Source organism: Episyrphus balteatus, chromosome X, assembly GCF_945859705.1.
Source record: "Episyrphus balteatus chromosome X, idEpiBalt1.1, whole genome shotgun sequence".
Lineage (NCBI taxonomy): Eukaryota > Metazoa > Arthropoda > Insecta > Diptera > Syrphidae > Episyrphus > Episyrphus balteatus.
Genome location: NC_079138.1, coordinates 2,861,247 through 2,882,335, shown reverse-complemented (window position 1 = coordinate 2,882,335; position 21,089 = coordinate 2,861,247). Strand labels below are relative to the sequence as shown.

At 28.5% G+C, this 21,089-nt stretch overlaps 1 protein-coding gene across 2 annotated transcripts; it reads left to right on the top strand.

Moving 5' to 3' along the window:
- Positions 1-2,093: 2,093 nt before the first annotated feature.
- Positions 2,094-19,303, top strand: LOC129920576 (putative uncharacterized protein DDB_G0277255). 2 transcript variants are annotated; one of them, XM_056001931.1, is made up of 4 exons: positions 2,094-2,258; positions 7,096-9,175; positions 13,852-14,279; positions 18,857-19,303. In XM_056001931.1, exons 2-4 carry the CDS (start codon positions 7,276-7,278, stop codon positions 19,229-19,231), a joined length of 2,703 nt encoding a protein of 900 aa, XP_055857906.1. In that variant the 5' UTR covers positions 2,094-2,258; positions 7,096-7,275; the 3' UTR covers positions 19,232-19,303. The 2 variants fall into 2 exon arrangements, with proteins under 2 accessions (XP_055857906.1, XP_055857907.1); XM_056001932.1 differs by having other exon boundaries at positions 18,861-19,012.
- Positions 19,304-21,089: the final 1,786 nt, after the last annotated feature.

Sequence of the window (21,089 nt, the reverse complement as noted above, 5' to 3'; positions counted from 1 at the left end):
CAAAGATATCTCCTACCGAATACTTATTTAAGAAAAAAAACATAGAGCAATAGAGTCTAGAGACTTTAAAACGTGCGGGGCTGCGGTCGAAATTTTCAGTTCATTTTTGGCAAACCCCCATCAATAACAATAACATCCAATTGGGAGAAAATACAACAATATCAAAAGTATATTCCTATAAACTCCCTCCTTAACTACTCTTAACTCTATTGTATGAAAAAAAAAAATAGACGTCATCTTCGACGACGACGCGACAAAACGACCGCAGGTTAAAGGTGATCTATTTCCAATGACTTGTTGCGGAAAATTGTAGACCGCTGATGGTTGGAGGAGCGCTCGCTCCAGCACCAAATTGAAAGTGGCTGCTATTAAGTGCAACACTGACGCACACACACTCTTATATATTAGTGTCGTGCCATGCCATCATAAGTGTGAGATAACAATCTCAAATTTGTATCAAAATTACGGTCTATTTATACTCTCTTAATTAAATACCAGCAACCACACACGTTTTAACGACAAAGTATATTTGTTTTTTTTTTTTTTTTTTTTTTGTTTTTTTTTCAAAATGATTAAGAACATTTAAGTTCATTCTTGTACGAAAAAGAATCTTAAATAAAGGCTCAAATGTCTTGCAGAGTTACACACGATAAAGGTTTCTTATATCTTCTTATCACAAATTTCTGCAAGTTTTTTTAGATTAACAAGGAGTAAAATATATATTTCAAAATGCTATTTTTAATATTTGAAAGTTGCCAGTTTCAAAGATATATCTTAAAAAACTCAAAAAAATCTTAAAAATACAGCAGTCAAAAACTAAAAAAAAACCAAGGTTTTTAAGAGCTTACCAAAAATTTTAAACCCACATATATAATTCAAGAGATTCAATTTTTATCACTCATCTTTTGAATCAACTTTGACACCCAATAAAGCCCGCTGTGGAGGTACCTCTATAATCAGTAGTTTTTTTTTCAATAGAACTTGTTGTTGCAGCACCATGGATGAAGTTTTCATCTCATCAACTACAAAAAAAAAAAAAAAAAACAATATAGCAAGTTTGTTGCAAGTGTAAACAAAAAACAAAAAAAAAAAACACTTGCTATCAGTGCACAGGTTTTTTGCCTTTTTTTTTATTTTTTTTTTTTGTATTTTTTTTTTTTATTGTTTTTTGATTTTTTAGACGCGCTCTCTTGTAGCTAAGCAATAAAAGTCAGAGAGGAGCAGCAAGCAGCATTCAGCGTTCGCATTTATTGCTATGCTGCTGCTACTGCTGCTGCTGCTCTGCTCGCTGCTAAATGTCGTCCGCAAAAAATATACCCAGTAGCCAGCAAAAACCCAGCCCATCATCATCATCATCATCATCATGTTAATCTATTCGCAATTCGAATTCACATTGCCAGTTACCCCCGGCATTTCGAACCGATCGGTTGTGTTTCTTATACAAAAAAAATATTTGCTTTTATTTTTTCTTTTTGCAATCTCTTAAAACTTTTTACATTCAAGATACAAATAAAAACAATAAAACAAATTTTTAATCACCTATATATCTGTAAAATACAAAAAAAAAAAAAATAATAAGTTAAGATACTTTTAACTGCCGAAAATCCTTCCGCAATTTTTTTTTTTTTTTTTATATATTTTTTTTTTTTTTTTTTGAAATGATCGAAAACGGGGCAGAAATGTTTTATGTTTTAAAAATATAACACTTAATTAAATTTTGTTTTTTTTTTTTCTTCGTTTTTGTTGTTTCGAAGTAACAAATCAAGAGAAAAAAAAAAAAAAGAAAGACAAAATAACAACAAAAGTATTTTATGTCCATAGATACAATTTTAAATTTAAATCTGTCGCGCCTTTGAGCGATACCACACACATCTTGCGCAAAAAAAAGGCAACAAAAAAGAACAGAACCTCAGACAAAAAATTTAATTGTTCGAAATTTGTTTTAATGGTGTTTTTCTTTAGTTTTTTTTTTTTTTTTTTGTTTTTGCATTATTTTAATTTTAAATTGATTGTTTTGTTTTAATGGTTTCTGATTTCTTTCAATATAGCAAACTTTGAATTTAGTATTTTTTTATGTTTTTGAAATTAAAAAAAAAAACAGGATGATATACTTTTTTTTGGTCCAAATTTAATTGTTAAAAAAAAGTATATTATATACATTTATTTTTGATAGTGCACAAATTTGTGGATGGTTTTTTTTCTTGTTCTTCTTCGTTTTAAAGAACAAGGTCGGTCAATGAAAGAAAGGATCGTAAGTGGTGAGTCTGGGAGTATTTTTTTTTTTTGTATTTGTTTTTGTATTTGTTTGTATTTTAAATTTCTTCTTTTGTATGTGAATATGTGTATGATAAAATTGTGTGGATATATTGGTCAAATATAATTTTTATCTTGAACTCAATTTTTTTTCTTTTTTTTTTGGTTGTTTTCAATTGAATTCTCTACGAATTATGAAAGTTCCAAAAAAGTTCGTTACACTTGAATAAAAAAAAGGATTTTGAATTAGTTTATTATTATTTTTTTTTGTTATTTTATAAAAATAAACTTTAACTTCCTTTTTTTTTTAAATATAGTCAACATTTCTCTCCTTTAATGGAAAAAAAAAATATTCAACTGAATTCTAAAATCTTTGAAAATTGATATCGATTCGATGATTCAAAATTTTAATCAATAGTGTTTTTGTGCCCAATTTCTATGACGTATTTAAAAAAAAAAAAAAAAACAATAATTTTTGAAATATTTTAACTGATGCACCATTTATTTATTACTTTTGATATTAATTTTTATATATATTTAATTAATTTTTTGTTTTTAATAAATAAATAAAAATATATTTCAGAATGAAAGTTCTTCTTTACGACGAAATTTTAGATGGAAACATAAACATCTATTTATAATTCTAAGTAAGGTGCATTTTCAAAAGCTAAACTATTTAGTTAAAGATCGTGGTATTTCAAATTAAAAGAGCGATCTTGACAGAGAGCTGGTCACTTAAGTAAATTTGACAGCTGATGGTTGCAACTTAACTTTGTTTTTGTACCATAAATGTTATTTTTAATTTTTTTCCTCCTGAAGGTAGACTATAAAAGTCAGAAATATAGTTGAAAGTTTGTGCCAAAAAGTTAATATATTGATTTTGCCCATCACAGTTATGGTCTAAGTGGTTTGTGTTTATATGTAAACAATTATAGCCAGCCGATATTTTTTCAAATGCAGTTAAAAGCGTTGTTCCTACTGTATTAGATGTATTAACTAGGCCAAATAAACTATTTGATACCTAAAAATTGGCCTTTTAATTGAATTTCACCTTAACATGTAGAATTTATATTGAAATATAAATAAAACACTATTTATTATTTTAAATAAATAGAATAGAACCCAAAATTTTGATTCAATTGTTCACAAATCACGGTAACATTGTGGACTATCTTGGTAATGCAGTTATTTTACATGCAAAATATTGCTGTCGCAGAGCAGAGCATTTTAACATTATTCCAATCTCAACTAACACATATTTCACAGAACAAATTCTTAGCTACCCTGCGTTACCATGTGAAAACAAACTTAAAGTTAATGCAGTTTCTGAGTTACCACATTGGTTAAAATTTTTGTATGGTCACAATTTTGACAGTGACGATATTTTTGCAGTTTGTTTTTCAATTACATTCATATTTACGATATAATTAGATATTTACAAATGCGTTACTGTTCCACTGCGTTACCATAAAAAATAAATTAGTAAGGAAATTATTTTCGATTGATTTTTAAGTTATATTAAATTCAAAATATTTCATATAAATTAATTAATAAATAAATTAATCAAATTATAGAGGAGATGTTTGCAGAATTTAATGAATACAAAAGCTATACATATACGCATGCATACTTTTAAGTCTTATGAAAATTGGTTTCTGTGATTTATGAACTTGATGGCAGACTTATGTTGCAACTATAGTTTAAAATTTCCATATGAGGGAGCTTAATTAAATAATTTTATAAATAAAACGTAAAATTGTAGTAGAGTAACGCAATTGTTTAATATTTCGATTGTTTTGAATATAAACTGTCGTAAATGTAGAAATATTATTCAAAAAATAGCTGCAAATATGAATATATTAGAGATAAAAATACATATAACAATTCTATATCAATTAGAAAAAAAATCAAAACATGTTGATAAAAAATTTCAAACTTTTTTTTTTAAATTTCCTTGTCCTAATTAGGCATCAAAAAGTATTTTGGCCCTGCTGATAAAATTCTCCCAAGATATATACTATATGTATAAATGTACACAAATTATCATTTAGATCGGTTTTATTTGACGAAAAATTTGTGTACAAATTTAAGTACCAAGCCAATTTAAGTGAATTTATCTCTTTTTACCGACTTCCAAAAAGGAGGAGGTATTCTGTATTTTTTTTTTTTTATGTTTGTTACCTCATAACTTTGGACTGAGTGAACCAATTTTGATAATTCTTTTTGTATTAGAAAGCTGGTGGCTGCAATGTGGTCCCATTTCAATTTCGTACAGTTATAGCCATAGGAACTATTAGAAAAACCATAAACCCCAGTTTTGATCCATGGAAGTCGGTTTTGTTTTTTTGATAAAAAAAAATTATTTATTAATTGTATTTTGTGTATGAGTGTCCTTAAAATTCCCTAAAAAAAATTATCCGTATTAAAAAGATGAGCGCAAAAACTCACAAACCAGCCGACGCACTCGACGACACTCTAGCACGGACAACATGACTTAAACCAGTTTCTTACTTACAAGTATTTGTTTCATGCCGAAGAAAAATGTTCGAGATCTTAACCGTGACCAACATTACAATCATGGAGAAGCCCGAAAAAGTTGATTTTGTAAATCCTTCAAATTTGGTAAAAATCATTTTTCTATTTTAGAACGTAGAACCTCTCATTCAAAATATTCTAGTTTCTTGAATGTTCTCGTAAACGGCTCAAGCAATTGCAATAAAACTGCAATTAGTTTTAATCAAAATTTTCAACTAACTAATACATATTTTCAAGAAACAAAAAAATAATATAATATTTGATTTAAATTTACATAAACATCTCTTTAAAAGGTTTTGACCTCAAAACGGAGCAGACCATTTAATTTCTTGCATAATAAAGAACTTTTAGAAAAAAAAAATGGAAAATCATTTTTTTATAAATAATTTAAAAATATTGTATGCCATTAAATAAAAAATACTATTCGATACATAAAAACAAATATAAAACATGGATTTTAATTTTTAGTTAAACTGCTGTTTCTGAAAAATTATGATAGTCTTGCACCTGAAAACACATGTTACAATAATTCCTCAGCGATTACGGTCTGAATATTGGACATTGGACTTATAATTTGAAAACTCGTAAATTGCACAGGAAACAAAATCGATTGAAGCTTTCGTTTTAAGAGAAAGACCTTACAACTCGCTTTGAAAAACGAAGATAATTTATTATAACTTAGTAAGTCGTGAAAGAAAATAGTTTTCTTAGTTCAAATTGAAATAATTCTATCTGTATATTACCCGGCTTTCAGCCTCCCAAGCCCTTGAATATCTGTTAACAATCTTTTAAATTTGCCGTTTTATCTTTTAAGTCCATTGAAATGTTACATTAACCTTGCATTTTGGGTAGGACAAGATTTTTTTGTTTTGATCTGTAGGGGAGGTTAATGTGAGTATACAATCCAGTTTTCGGGGTTGAAAGCCCCCCCCCCCCCCCCCATTTGGCTGCCATCTTGGAAAAAGGGGTGTAAACTGTTTTTTGTAAGTCCCACAAAAAAAAATGTCTAAAGCGATTTTATAGATAATTTATTTCTCTACAATTTTGATTAAGCTACCATTGCAACAGCTTTATATAAACGAAATCTGCAAAATGAGCAAATTGTTGGAAATTAAATGATCTTTAAAAACTGTCATGAGTATTTTTTCAATAAAAATTGTAGAAAAAAAGCTACGGCCCTTCAAAGAATTTTTTCTTGAGAATGTACATCTATTTTCAAGCATAACTTTCTTATTTGCAATTTTACCCCTTTTTCCAAGATGGTGGCCAAATGCGGGGGGGGGGGGGCTTTCAACCCCGAAAACTGGATTGTATACTCATATTAACCTCCCCTACAGATCAAAACAAAAAATCTTGTCCTACCCAAAATGCAAGGTTCGGTCAAATTTTTGTAACATTTCAATGGACTACTTTGTTGTAACTTTAAAACATTTCGTATATGTTTTGCAACAGGTGCAAAAGTTTCTATATAATCTATTCTTTTGTAGAAAGCGATTTACAACTGACGTGCTTTGTATTCAGGACGGTTTTTCCATCTTCATTGGATTTAATTCGAAAAAAAAAGTTAAACACCGACAGTGTGAAAATTTGAGAGCGATTGGCAAAGAACTTTTCGTGATTTGCTATTAAAAGCAACCAACACGTTGATTTGAACTTAAGATTTCTCGAAGAAGAAACGAGATATTTAAAAGATTGAAACGGATTTAGAACGAACAAATTTAGAAATCTTTACAAATTTATTTAAAATAAATAACCAAACGCTAAGAAATAACCGCGAAAACTGGTAAAACGGGATTATTTCAAAAACGTGATATAATAGAATTTTTCTGACTTCGGATTCGAGGTCAGCACATAATTATTAAAAAATAAAAAATTAAATTATTTTTTAATCTTGGCTCTTAAATGCTACCAATTGGGGTAAAAATTTACTATTCGTTAAATATAAACTAAAAGTTACGCATACACCACGGTGTCCCCTGTTAATAATAATAATCACTGACTTTATTGACTATTATTGACAATTTAGATTGTGAAAATTCCACATGTGAAGGTTTAAGATCTCAGAGCTTTAAGTCACTTATGTTGCAAGGGAAAAAAATAATGTTTGGCCCGATCACCCTCCAATTTTGAGCTGTGGACTGCTGTTTTTTTTTGCAATTTTTTGCCTTTTTTGGGGGTTTTTGCATTTTGATTAAAACTGGAAGGTGATCGTTTCAATTATTTTTTTTAAACTCTTTTTTTTTAATAAAAATTTACTCACATGAAATTTTTATAATTTTTTTCAAAATTCCAAAAATGTATTTTCAGAAAAAATCGTGATGGATCACATCATTCAGGTTCAAAGCTTTCATAATAAACTATCTTTACCACTTTAAAAAATAAATTCTGTGCTTGAAAATAAGTAAAATAACATAAAACAAAAACAAAACAGAAAAGAAACAAAAAAAATAATAACCAAATAGGGGAAACAACAACAACAACAACAACATGGCCCTCACATCTGGTGGTAGTACGGACTGTTTTCAGTTCATTGATATCAAGTACAAGTGTAAACATTTTAAAACCATTCGAAGAAGAGACTTGAAGGAATACTATCAACATATTCTTGGATATCGTCATGTCAAAGAGGAAATCGTTCTACTAGAACAGGTTAAACATGGGTCTACGCATCTTGAACAAGAACAGCTTTCCGAACATCATCATCGTTTCGTTAAGTACAGTAAGAGACGATGTAATTGCAAAATTAAAAAAATATCTGCACCTGACAAGCACGCTGATGGGGCAAATAGTAATAGAGCCCAGAAAACGGACAGCGACCGTGACCGCAAAGATAGCAACAGTTGTCATTTTCGTGAGACAAGTTTGTTGACGTCATCGTTGTCTTCTTCTTCTTCTTCGTCGTTGCTATCTTCATCATCGTCATCAGAAACGTGTACATCAATTTTAGCAAGCGTGTGGCATTGGACGGCACTTGCGCCACCATTGGGTGTTCGAACAACAACAACAACAACAACAAATTCATATATTTTTAATCCATCACAACCACACGTCCAAAAAGTGTCATTTTTTTCTGATTCATCATTAGCTGAATCATTATTATCACATAAATTAGAATCTATGCCTCTAACTAGTTGTAGGCCTTCAGTTCCAGTTCCACCAAGGCCAAAACCAACAACACCAATCAAATTTCCTAATACAAAACTCGATGAAAATTTCAACTGGAGATCACGAAATCGAACAAAATCACCAACACAATTTAATTCAGCATTTTGTGATAATTTCAATTCGGATTATTCGAATAGTAATTCTAATAGTAAATTAAACGGACTGACGACCATAGCTTCAGCTCGAAAAAAGCAACAGCAGCCGCAGTCACCATCATCTTCGATTCTTAAATATCAACAGCAAACACATCCTAAACTAAGTTGTAGTTACATGCTTATGATATTGATTATGATTGTTAAAGAGCTTATTCGACACTTGAGCGATACCCTAAAACGCATGAGACGTAAAACTCAATTTGTTCTTCCTATACTTATACTCTTGCAACTACTTATTGCAGCACCATTAACACATTGTACTAGTCCTTCAAATCAGACTTTAGCTGCATTTATATCTGCATCGGCACAGTCAGCGCCATCTGTTGCATCATCAAATGCAGAATCTTCATCAACTACAGCAGCCTCATCATCGGCAACTGCACTGAACACTGAATCACAGTCAGTTTCGCCACAATCAGCAGCATCAAAAGTAGGTACAATATCAAATCGTCCAACAGGTGGCAGCAGTATCACAAGTTATATAAGCCATGAGGCGAAAATTCGCCGTGATCCTAGTTTAAGTTATATCAACAGTGGATGTCATTCATGTCAAATGCGTGAACAAGTGAAGGCTGATAATTTGGAATCGATAAAGAGACACATTTTGCTTCGACTTGAAATGCAAACTTTGCCCAATATCACAGCACCGCAGGTTCCACGAACTATAATTGAAAATTTTTATAAGAATCACAGTTTTAATGAAAATAATAAAAAAACAACTTCATCCTCTTCTTCATCTTCATCGTCATCATCGTCATCATCATCAGAAAATTCGCAATCATCTTCAGCAACAAAAAGTGATGATATTTACTCAACTTTATCGTTACCAGAGTCAAATATATTTCTTAATGGTAATAGCAATGATGGAACTAAAAGGAACGACAATATGCAAGGCGATGATCCCAATATATTCACAAATGATTATGATCAAAATGTTGGCGGACATGATCATAATGATGAAGAATTCAAAGATGATAATGATGATGATAATGATGAAGAAATGCATAAAAATGACTTGGAAGATGAATTTTTTTCTGTGATCAATAGCGTTTATGTTTTTCCAACAAGTAAGTATAAGTATAAAACATTAATTTTATTATGAATATTTTACAACAATTTTAATAAATCGGTATTACCGTTGCACAAAAAGGGTATTTCAACAATGGTTTTTTTCTTAAAAAATTTTTTTTTACTTCAAATTTTTTTGGACAAAAACTAAAAAAAAAATACCTTTTTTATGCCCAACAAAAATAATAATGGAAAAAAAAATAATTATTATTTATTATAATTTTCTAAGTGATAAAAATTCGCTAAAAGGTGCGGCCAAATATTTAATTTCCAAATAACTAAAACATTGAACTAACCACTGCACATAGGGGTATTTGCCAATTTTACGCGGACAAAATTATTTTTCCGATTTATCTTCATCTTCATCAAAGTGTTTTAAGTGTTGATTTCAATGAAAACATTTTTCTTCCTAAACCACTTTTTGATCAAACAAAAAAGTGTCAAGAATGGATCCCAATGGTTTGTTAAAACGCTTATAAATTGAGTTCTATTAATGGTATCGCCAAGATAAAGGTCTTAAAATTTAGGAAAATTCATAAGGATTCAGGTTCTGTAAGTTCAAAAAGTTGAATCTTCAAAAAAAAACTTAAAATATTGATGCTGAATACAAGGTAACCATTTTTCAAAACCTAAAACCTTTAAGAAGGGCAAATGTGTCGAAGTTGCACTTAGTTGCACTTATTTTTTACAGATTCAATTAGATAAGAGTTTAACCTTTAGAAAACATTAAATTTTATCACGCAATAATGTGAAATTGTATAACTTATCTCCTTACCAACACAGAAATTTACTTTTTTTACGATTAATTTATATAAAGATTCAACATATCACTTTTTTATTTATAAAGTAATACAACATTTAGATTCAACATCTAGTAGACAGTTTCGTATCTCCTTATCAATATTTCATAAAAACTTTTTTCTACATCCACTTAAAAAAAAGTACTTACTTAAACACAGTCGCTAAATTACAAAAAAAAAAAATTAATTTTATCTTTGAGCTGAAAACTTTGAACTCTAGACCGCTGCTGTTAGTCACCTGAAGTGATAATCAATTTTAAAACTATAAGAAAATGCTAAGCAAGTTTTCTATTTTTAGTAGGATATTGATTTTTTACATTTGGATCATTTTAAAATTTCGTGTTTTGTCCGCCTAAATTGACTAAATACCCCTATGTGCACTGCTTTGTTTACGGATTGTACTACAAACTAACTAAAAAAGTTAGTTTTTTTTTGCAAAAATCATAATCAAAAAAGGGTCTAACTGGTTGTCAAAATAATTATTGGTGTTTATCAAATTTTCTATTATTTATTTTTATATTTTTATGAGGAATATTGACTGATTTCAATTTAAATTAACACATTTTTTTGTTTAAAATATAATAATTACTGAAATGTAAAATAAACATATTTATTTACAAACGTTGCAAAACGATTAAATTTAAGTTAAACACTTTCTTGTTTCACCATATTTTTTGTTTCACCGCATTGATAACACTGGTCGGCAAAAAAAAAAACAAAAAAAGTCGAGAGCAAGAACTCTGTAAGGTGATTTTAATAAACTTGAGTGTGCTGAACTCAAAACAGTTTACAGATTTTTTTCATCACGTCTAGTTTTTGAGCTCTGCTCTTCACAATTTAAGGTATAAAGTCCCAAAAACTAATTTTTAATGAAATGTTTTTTGACATTTGACCAAAAATATTATTTTTCCGTAATATTTTGCTATTTTTTCAACCGAATCAGGAGTCGAAAACTGTAATTTACTTCAAATCTGCTTCAAAAACTATAAGTTACCTTAACCACCAAGCTTTTGAGATATCATACCTTTCTATACCAAATATCTTTTAGAAAAAAATAATTTTTAAAATAAAAATAAACGTATTTAAGATGATTAAATATGGCTTTTGAATATTGCATATGTAGTTTTGCGAAAAAAAAATTTAACGGTGATGAAATTCAACGTCAAAAGTACCACAAAAACTCGTTTTTGACCTATTAATATTTAAATATTTTGAAAACTTGACGTGCCAGTAAAATTTTGACGTCAGATTTGGAATCAGCACACAAAAGTCCTTTATTAGAAAAGTCCTTTATTAGAAAAGTATGGTTTGGTTCAAGCTCCATTTTCGTTGCCGACCAGTGTAATTGCAGTTGATAATTTCTATCGTTTGTCAATCAATTGATATTTACTTTTAAATTTTGCACTTGCATAATTACCACAGAAACACAAAACAAAACTTTTCTCAGAAACTAATTAGTTAAAGCGGCGCTCTGCGGATGGCCACAGTGGGGCAGCCCCATATAGTGTGGTGATATAAAGGTTATTTTTTTAAACTAAAGCTATGCGAAAAAAAGATCACGAGTTCTAAACTTAACAGTAAAATTGATAAAATGAGCATATTTTTATTTTGTTCAAAGTCTTTGATTTGAGAGTTTTAGAGCAAAAATTCAGTTTTTAATAAGTAATAAAAAAGGTGTTCTTTTGTTTTTTTTTTGTTCAAACTCAATATTATTTGAGAAAAAAATAAAATACAAATTTCTCGCATAGAAAAATGTATGTAAATTACTATTCTTTTGCAAAAAAAAAATTAAAAAAAAATTTCTTATATTTAAAAATTGAATGAGAAAATAATGAATTTTTTGAAACGCATCTTAAAGTTTTTTTCTCAAAATCTTCTGTTTAGGCAAATATTTGGCAAGTTTAAAAATGGAGAAAGTATGATAAGCAATTTCTCTATAAGCCCATATAAACACTTTTGCTAAATATTTGCCTAAAATATTTTTAATGAAATTTTAAACTTCAAAAAACGGTTGTTTTAAAGAAAGTGCTTTTTTGTTTTTATTAAAATATATTACAAAATCATTATTTTTTGACAATAATGCACTGATTAATTATAAACAATGTTTTTTTCTTTTTAAAAGTTGTTTTTTTTATTTTATTATAAGAAATTTTGTGAAACAGGGTGATTTGTTATTTTACTTTTTTTTTATTAAAATATTTTTTAATTAAATTTATTATTAATTTTTTTCCAATTAAAATTGATGCGGCTATAAGGTTTTTTAAAAAAAGTCCCACCTTACAAAGCGAATTTGAAAAAAAAAAAAAAATAACTTGGACAAAGTTTTGACTTTGAAATTATATTTCACAAAAAGTATTCGCGAAAACTACTTAAATCAAAAAGCATTGAAAATGAACACAAATAATGAAAAATAAGCTTTCAAAAAAGCTATTGCACAGTATGCTATGTCTTTTTCTTGATTGTATGTATTTTTTTTTTTTTTATTTAAGGTCAAATTTTCAGAAAATTGTAACGAGGGGTGATACAGCCCCCTTCCCATAAAATTATTTTCTTAGGTTAAACTGAAGAACTATTTCTTAAAATAAAGTTCACTTTTTAAACAAAAAAAACATAATTCAAAATTATAGGTTTTTTTTCAAATGTATTAATATTTTGTCCCCTTACTTAATTTCCTGGAGAAAAATAAAAATTTTAATGGATGAATTTAGTTACAAAACCAAATAAAGTGACAAAAAATGTCTTATTTATTAGTAGAAGTAATTAATATCACAAATCGACCTATTCTGCCCCACTGTGGGCCGGCGGCGTGAGGGCACTGCACAATGAAGCCTTTGGTTAGAGCTTCATAGATTATTATCACTGAAAAACGCATGAAATGCACCACTGTGCTGCTTTGGGTGGCGTAAAATGGATGATGGGTGGTTAAAATAATACGTGAAAGAGACAATTGATATTGAAAGAAACAAATGAGATTGCCAAATTTAAGAAAATAAGTGCAAAATCTATTCAATCAAAATACATCGAATATTATTCTGTTGTTAGGTAATATAAAATGCAACAAAAAAATACTTAAAAAATAAATAAACAATACCACTGTCTTTTATCTAAATTAAATACAACGAATATTAAAAAAATGCACACATTTTGCATTGAAATTTTTTTTTTAGTGCTGAAAATACATAGGTATTTTATTTGGAATAAAAATTTTTTCTAATGCAAAATATTTTTACTTGCTATAAAAAGTTTATTTTCAATGCAAATATTTTTTAGTTAAAATAACATTTTTTTTTAAATTTTAATTATAAAAAATTTTTTTAATGCAATTTTTTTTTTCAGTTGCAATAAATATTTTAATTTTAATGCAATTTTTTTTTATTTTCAATAAATATTTTTTTTCTTTTAATTTCAAATGCATTTTAGCCCCACATCAAAACATCTGGATTCATTTATATATTTTAACCAAAAAGTTTCAATTTAAAGTGAAATCAGTCAATAATAATTGTCCTCATAAAAATACTTATTAATTAGTAATTTGTAATTAAAAGAAAATAACAATTTTTTGACAACCATAATACCAAGTCTTATTATGGTACTATTCACAATAGTTATTAATTTACAAGGTTTATAAAAATATACATATATTGATAAATTGACAACAGTAATACCAATTCATTGAAATTGTTGATTTTTGTCACATATCGCATTGATAAATGACAACCGAAAAAGAGCCAATGAATTTTTTTATTCTACATAAAAAAAAAAATAAAAAATATCACAGGAAACTACAAAATGTACTAGTGTGACATTTGTTTCTGCAATTTGGTTTTTAAGATTTTATTTATTGTTTTTTTTTTTTTTTCTTTGGTTTTTCATAGTGCCCCGTATGAGACATAATCGCAAAGCTGAAATACTCAATTTTAAATTTAAAGGCAACGAACATTCAACAATATCACAAGCCCTATTGCATGTTTATATACGTGGTCGCGATTGGATACGTGAAAATGCACCAAATTTGTATGATGTCAAAAACCATATAAACGATGATCATCGTGAAATTGTCATAACTATACACCGAGTTATACGTCGTTCAAATAGCACAATAGCCACACACACTGTCAATGTGACTGAATCACAGCATAAAATTCCAAATGGGCCTGGACAATGGATATCGATTGATGTAACGCAATTAGTTCAAGGATGGGTTAGAAATACGACGACAAATCAAGGAATTGTGATAAAAGCTGCTGAAAGTTGGATGAAACCATTTATAATAACGGGTGATTTGCCCAACAATAAGGCATTCGTGAGTGTTTCTTTTTTTTTTTAACTATTTACTTTTTATTATTCACATTTATACTATTTAAGTTATATCGACGGTTTTGTTTAAGCCATCAAATATGTTATTAAGAAGACGTTAAGAAGGTAAGGGTGGGTGTCAAGCGAATAGCATGTTTGATCACATTAGATGGCTCATCTCTATAAATCACTTGATAGTAGGATTGTGGGTTTCCACTTAATAAAAATAAATTATTATATGTAGTTTTGAGAAAAAATGAAATTAAAGTTTCAATTTTTGTTTGTAAGGCTAGGCGCACACATGCGATTTTGATCGCGCGATTATTCAGTCGCAAATTAGATGACAACAATTTCAATGACTGTAGACACAATTTTCAAATTTTTAATCGCGGGAAGCATGTGTGTTCACAGCCATTGAAATCCTTGTGATCCATTTTTGCGACTGAATAATCGCGCGACTAAAATCGCATGTGTGCGCCTAGCCTAAATCTGAATATTATTATTTAGAAAAAGTAATGATGCAGAAACATCATTTATAAGATCTTTTTTAAATTCCATATGCTGTTGACCAGAAAATGAACGTTCTTTAAAAAAATAAATTGCACGACTGGGGTCGCACGTACTTGCTCTTATGCTTAAAGTAACTATAATGTTAAAGCTTTTTATTCAAGAAATTTAAAATTCGATATTTTGAAGAGATTTCATAAGTAGTATAAAAAAATTAAATCTGTTTTTATAATTAATAAAACTCCGTTTTAAAATATCTTAAAAAAAAAAAACAAATATGCCATTTTATTTCTCGTATAAAAAGGTATTTTTAGAAAAAAAATTTTGAAAATTGTAGGAGCCGTTTTTTAAAAAAATAATTTTTATATATAAAATTTTTTTAACATTTTTCAAAAAAAAAGTTGGTATGCCATTTTGAAGAAATAAATAATTTACACATAAAAACTAAATTTCAAAATTTTTCATTGATCCGTTTTCAAAAAATTGATTTTTCAAAAAAAAATTTTGAAATATTTTTTAAAAAAACCAAAAATGCGTTTTTTGAAAATTTTCTAAAATTTTAATATTATCTTTACTACCACACTTTTGTATAAAAATTTTCATTTAAATCGGGTTAATTTTGTACGAGATATTCAGAAACGAAAAAAACCGTTCTATGACAGGTACCGTTAATAACGGTACAAAAAATATTTTTTTTATTTAAAAAGTTGGCCCTTATGTGTAGTATTACACACAAAAATTTTAATCAAAATCGTTAGAGCCGTTTTTGAAAAAAATTAACTTTTCTATTTCCGTTATATGGCAGGTACCGTTAGTCTTGGTCATAAAAAAAAAATTTCAATTTCCCCTCTAGGGAATCACCAAAAACTGCTAACTACCAAGTTTGAAGAAAATCACTTCACTTGTTTAGGCTGCAGCTCCAGATAGAGACAGACGGACAGACAGACAGACAGACAGACAGACAGACAGACAAAATTGCCGGACCCACTTTTTTGGCATTCTCCATCATCGTAATGTCATGTAAAATTGTTATCTCGAGTTCGATTTTTTTTACGAATCCTAAACTTGCCCTATAGTACCTATATCGCAAGTAAAAATGTGTTGACTTAACACTTTAGAGCCATTTAGTCATCAAAAATAAACTTGATACAAAGGAGTTAAGTCAAGAAAAATCTTTGTTTACATTTGATAACAAAGTTTAATTTGTAAAAGAAATTTGGAAATATCAATGTGATTATTTACCAAATTTGAGAATTCTTTTTGAGCTAATATTATACTGTAGAAAAATGAATTTTAGTTTTATGTCTTCCTCTTGACTTAACGCATTAGGACCATTTTTTTTTTTTTTATTTTAAAATTAAAAATTAATGCAAAAACAAAGGAGTTAAGTCAACTTACGCACTTAAGCCTAGTATGCAGGGGCCCTATTTCGTATTACGAAACGAAAGTCAAAACAACGATAGTCACGACAGAGAGCGATTTCGTACAACGATAATGCATGGTTGAAAATATTGCCAGATAAAAATGAAAAAACAATTTTTTTTTCAAGCGTACCAACTTCACGCCAATGAAAAGCTGTCAAAAAATGGGAAAAAAATTTTCTTTTACTTTTCTTGTGCTATTTAATAATATTTTCTATTCAAAAACATAATAAAATTGAAGTTATGAACATAATTTGTGATTTCGACTATTTATTTTATGAATTTAAAGAAGAAAATCATCTTTCCGAGAACTTTATCTCTGCCATTGCCAATTGGCCATGAAGATTGAGATCAATTGTTTGTTTTATCGTTTTGTGGTGCTTTAATAATAATAAAAAATTTACTTCTTCGATTTAATAATTGAGTATGTTTATTGTTATTTCATTGCAATCAGTGGAAATAAAATTGGCTTCGAAGTTTGGCAAGTTTTTTTTTTTTTAACCAAGACAAACGATAGGGAAATAACAGTCGTAAGCATTAACGAGTATCGTTGAAATCAAACGATTAACGTAATAGCTAATCGCATTTGAACGAGAACGAAGTAGTTTCAACGATAATCGTTTTACAAAATAGGGCCCCAGATCGGGAAAAATTTTTTTTGCTTATACAAATTTTTTCTCGGAACAAATTTTGTCTTGAATATTATTCCAAGCAGTACGCAGTTCACGCGCAAAAATATTTGAAGCCGCTGTAAAGAAAAAGTCTCCACTTAATTTTGCGCGGACAAATAATGTTCGAAGCATTATTCTGCCGGCAAAAATTGTGACAAGGAAAAAAAATAAAACAAAATTGAAACAAATTCAAACAAATTTAATGTGAACTCCTTAATAAAATACTTGAAAATTAAAGACGAAGCAAATACAACTCAGAATCACATCAAAAACAAAAAAAAAAACAAAAAAAATTTATTTGAAAGGAGAAAAAACTATTGATAGAAATTACTTAGGGTAAATTGCCCCATTGTTGCGATTGGCACCTTGAGTTTAAAAACCATTTACAGCTACTATTTTTATTTTTTGTTTAAAAATTCACTCTTCCCGCCTTTTTTGGCATATTCTTAGCAAATTGATAATTAAAAAAAAGGTATTAATAATAGTTTTATGCTATACGGAAAAAAATGCGAACTAAAGTTGGTGCGACATTCGCTTAAGGTGCCAATGATTGGACAGTTTACCCTAGGTAATTTCTCCAACTTTAACAGCCCTATTCTGCTATTCACGTGAATCTCAGATCCGATTCACACATTCGATTCACTTTAGCTCTGCCTTGCCATTCTGCTATCCATCGGGTGGGTGAACTGCATTATCACACCCCTGTTTGACGTCCACGTCAACGTCAAAATAAAAAAAATGGCTATTCGACGTTCACGTCTACATCAAAATAAAAAAAAAAAAAATGGCGACGAGGTAAATTATTGAAAGAAAAATAAATCTTTTTTTGCTGTTTTTTGGCATAAAAAAAATAAAACAACCCATAACATACTAACAAATACATACTTATTATGAGAAATTGCATTTTGCTTTCATTTTAACAACTGAAATGTTCAGATCCGCAGAATTTTTATGCGAATTGCAAATGTATGGAGCGAGTTCATTCACGTGAATAGTGGAATACCGAACAACATTACCGATATTACCGACGAGTTTCGATTCACCCCGATCGATGGATAGCAGAATACTAATTGGTGAATATTTAGAAGTTATTCCCCCCGACGGATAGCAGAATAGGGCTGTAAAATTTTGCGCAGGATTAAAAAATGTTTTGTAGAGATTAAAATTGTAGAGAAAAAATTTGTTTTTTCCCGATCTGCGTATACTAGGCTTTAGTACCAAAATTTTTTTAAATTTTTTGACTTAAACCCTTTGTACCGAATCATTTCTAAAGGAAGGAGGTACACTAGAGCTATGGCGATAGAACCAAACGAAAGAGACAACAAAACTGACTAAAGTCTAATAAAAATCCGAAAATCGATTTTTTTTACTTAACCCCTTTGTACCCGGCAGAAAAGAGATTAGAAATGATGATACAAAAAAAGTTGAATATTTGATCATCGATAGAAAATTTTCAAACTGTTTTTATTCCGGAAAAAAAAAGTTACTCATACACCACAGTGAACCACAATATTTATTTATTTATTTCAGCTTTAACTTAAAATTGGTAGAACTGATCTGTCTAAGCAAATTTGTAATAGAGTCGAAGGTTCTAATACAGGATCGAATTACATATGTGATAGTTGTTTTTAAGAAATGAAAATTAGTTGCCGTAATTTCAGTTTGAATGAAAAAAACGAAAATTCCTGTTAAATGTATAGGAAACTAAAAATAAAATAGTGGCCCTTTAGAATCAAGCTACAGCGCCTAGTTTTCAGAAGGGTTCTTTTCTGAGTTGAAAAAAAAAAAGAAAATCAATTAGGTGAAGTGCAACTAAACACTAAGCTTTCAAAAAAAATTAGGTATATTTAAGAATTACTCTAATTTACTATCTTATCATTATGTTTATATTGTTAAAACTTATATCCTATTAATTCGTTTTTATATAAATATATATATATATATTTTTTTTTTTTTGTTTTCTTTATAATTTCTCTTCCCTTTAGACAGTTTATATTGAGATGCTAACAAAAGACAATAGAAAACGTCGAACCAAACGCAATACATCAATGAATTGTTCCGAAAGTGACAACGAAGAACGCTGCTGTCGCTATCCATTAGTTGTCAATTTTGTTGAATTCGATTGGACCTGGGTTGTTGCACCAACATCATTTAATGCATATTTTTGCAATGGTGAATGTAAGCTTGGTTTTTTAGAAAAATATCCACATACGCATTTAATGCAATTGAGTACAGCACCTCAGCCATGTTGTTCACCAACCAAAATGAGTCCATTAAATTTATTGTATTTTAATACAGAAAACACATTGGTTATGAGCACAATACCCAACATGGCTGTTGAGAAATGCAGTTGTTCGTAGTGTATTTTTGTTCATTTTTAAGAAGGTAAATAAAAAAAAAAAAATAATTTAAAAAAAAAAAAAAAAACTATGTGATGAGCACAATACCAAAACAAAAATGGTGATAGAAAAGACAATGCACTTTTTCTTAGTGTTGCCAACCAAAAAAAAAAAAAAAAAAAAAAATATCAATAACTATTAAGAAAAAAAAAAAAAAAAAAAAAAAAGATTATAGGTACATAAAACAATATACTCTCTCAGAAAATAAAAAAGTACTTTGTAAATGTGTACATAAATCTTAAGGTCGGCGTATACATTTAATTATGGATTGTACATAATTTTAATTTTAAATTTATTTTATTTTTCATTGTTAATTTCAAAAAAAAAAAAAAAAAAAAAAAATGTTGGTTATTTTGTAAGTTTTACTAAATTTTTAATTACTGGGGTTGGCTGATGAATTTTGTTTATTTAATAAACATACAAAAGCTTAGTTCTTTAATTCATCGACGGAAAAGGGAATATTCAAAATTGATGAAACTTAAACATGCAAAGACATTTTTTTATGAATTTTAAGAACTTAAAATTTTGTAAAACCGATTCAAGAAAAATAATTGCTTAAGGACCTTCCACAGTACATCACAAATACCCGTATTGCGATTGTCATCTATCAATTGATGGTTGATAAATATTAAAATTTGGTATTTCAAAATCTAATTTATGGGAAAAATGGTCAATTTAATATAGTTTTAATGACATTGACATTTGTTTTTTTCTGTGAAAGCATCTATCATTGTTTTTTATAAAACAAATTAATTTCAATCGGCAACTATTTAGGTTAGAAATTCATAAGAATAATAAATCAAAAACCGGTGTTTTATTAAATTTGAAATTTGTTTCTATCATATTAAGAATTATCACGTTTGATTTTGACAAATTCAGATGTTTTCCCTATAAATTAATTACAAAGAAAAATAGACACCAATTCATCAGCTATCCTTAAAATTGTAAATAGAATACAAATACTAACCGTATTATTTAACTCGAAAGCAGGCTTGCCAGATCGCAAACGTGGGAGTTTTTTTTTTTTTTATTCAAAATTACTATAATTTTTTAATTTATACTTCTTTTCCGGCATTTGTACAGATTGAAAATTTACTTTTTTGTCAAGAATGTCAAAAATTAATGATCTTAGCACCATCTAGTTTTCATAAATGTAAAACAATTTTGTTTGTTATGGTGTGTATACTTACTAAGTGAATTTCTGTGCGTTACACACTCTTTTTCTTGCAATATTATTTTTTCTTAAATTAGAGAATTTATATAAGATATCTAATTTAAAGAAAAAGCAGCCTTCCTTTTTTTATTCCTTTTTTTTTTTTGTTTGACACTCGAAACTCCCATTTTCAAATAAAATGAATGAATAATGGAAGCGTTAAAATACGTTTCAATTTAACTAATCACTGCACAGGACACAATCAAAGGACAATAAAACACAGAAAATATTTAATGAAAAGAAATAAAAAACAGCTTCCACTACCAAAAAGTGTCTAACCTTTTCAAAAATAAGAAGAATATTCAAATACATTGATCTCAAAATGAACTTGTGTGATGACTTTTCTCATCATAATGGCTGCCCATGATGAATTGTCCTATGATGAAATATGGTGATGTAATTTATGTTGCGTTTAACCCTTTAAGAGCAATTTGACCAATAATACGTCATTGTTTTGAAGTTTTTCCATAAAAAAATATGGTTTTTGAGCGAATCAAAATCTTCCAAACCTCCTCATTTGTGGTTTTATCTGTATATTATTCAACTTTGTTGTTTGTTCCATCCAGAGTTGATAAATATCAATAATAACTTAATCCGTCAAATGAA

Bases quoted from the DNA above. Each gene is read 5' to 3' on its own strand.
- LOC129920576 (XM_056001931.1), top strand. From the start codon at position 7,276: ATGGCCCTCACATCTGGTGGTAGTACGGACTGTTTTCAGTTCATTGAT. The intron at 9,176-13,851 runs GTAAGTATAAGT...GGTTTTTCATAG, and splicing joins CGTTTATGTTTTTCCAACAA to TGCCCCGTATGAGACATAAT. The intron at 14,280-18,856 runs GTGAGTGTTTCT...TCTTCCCTTTAG, and splicing joins TGCCCAACAATAAGGCATTC to ACAGTTTATATTGAGATGCT.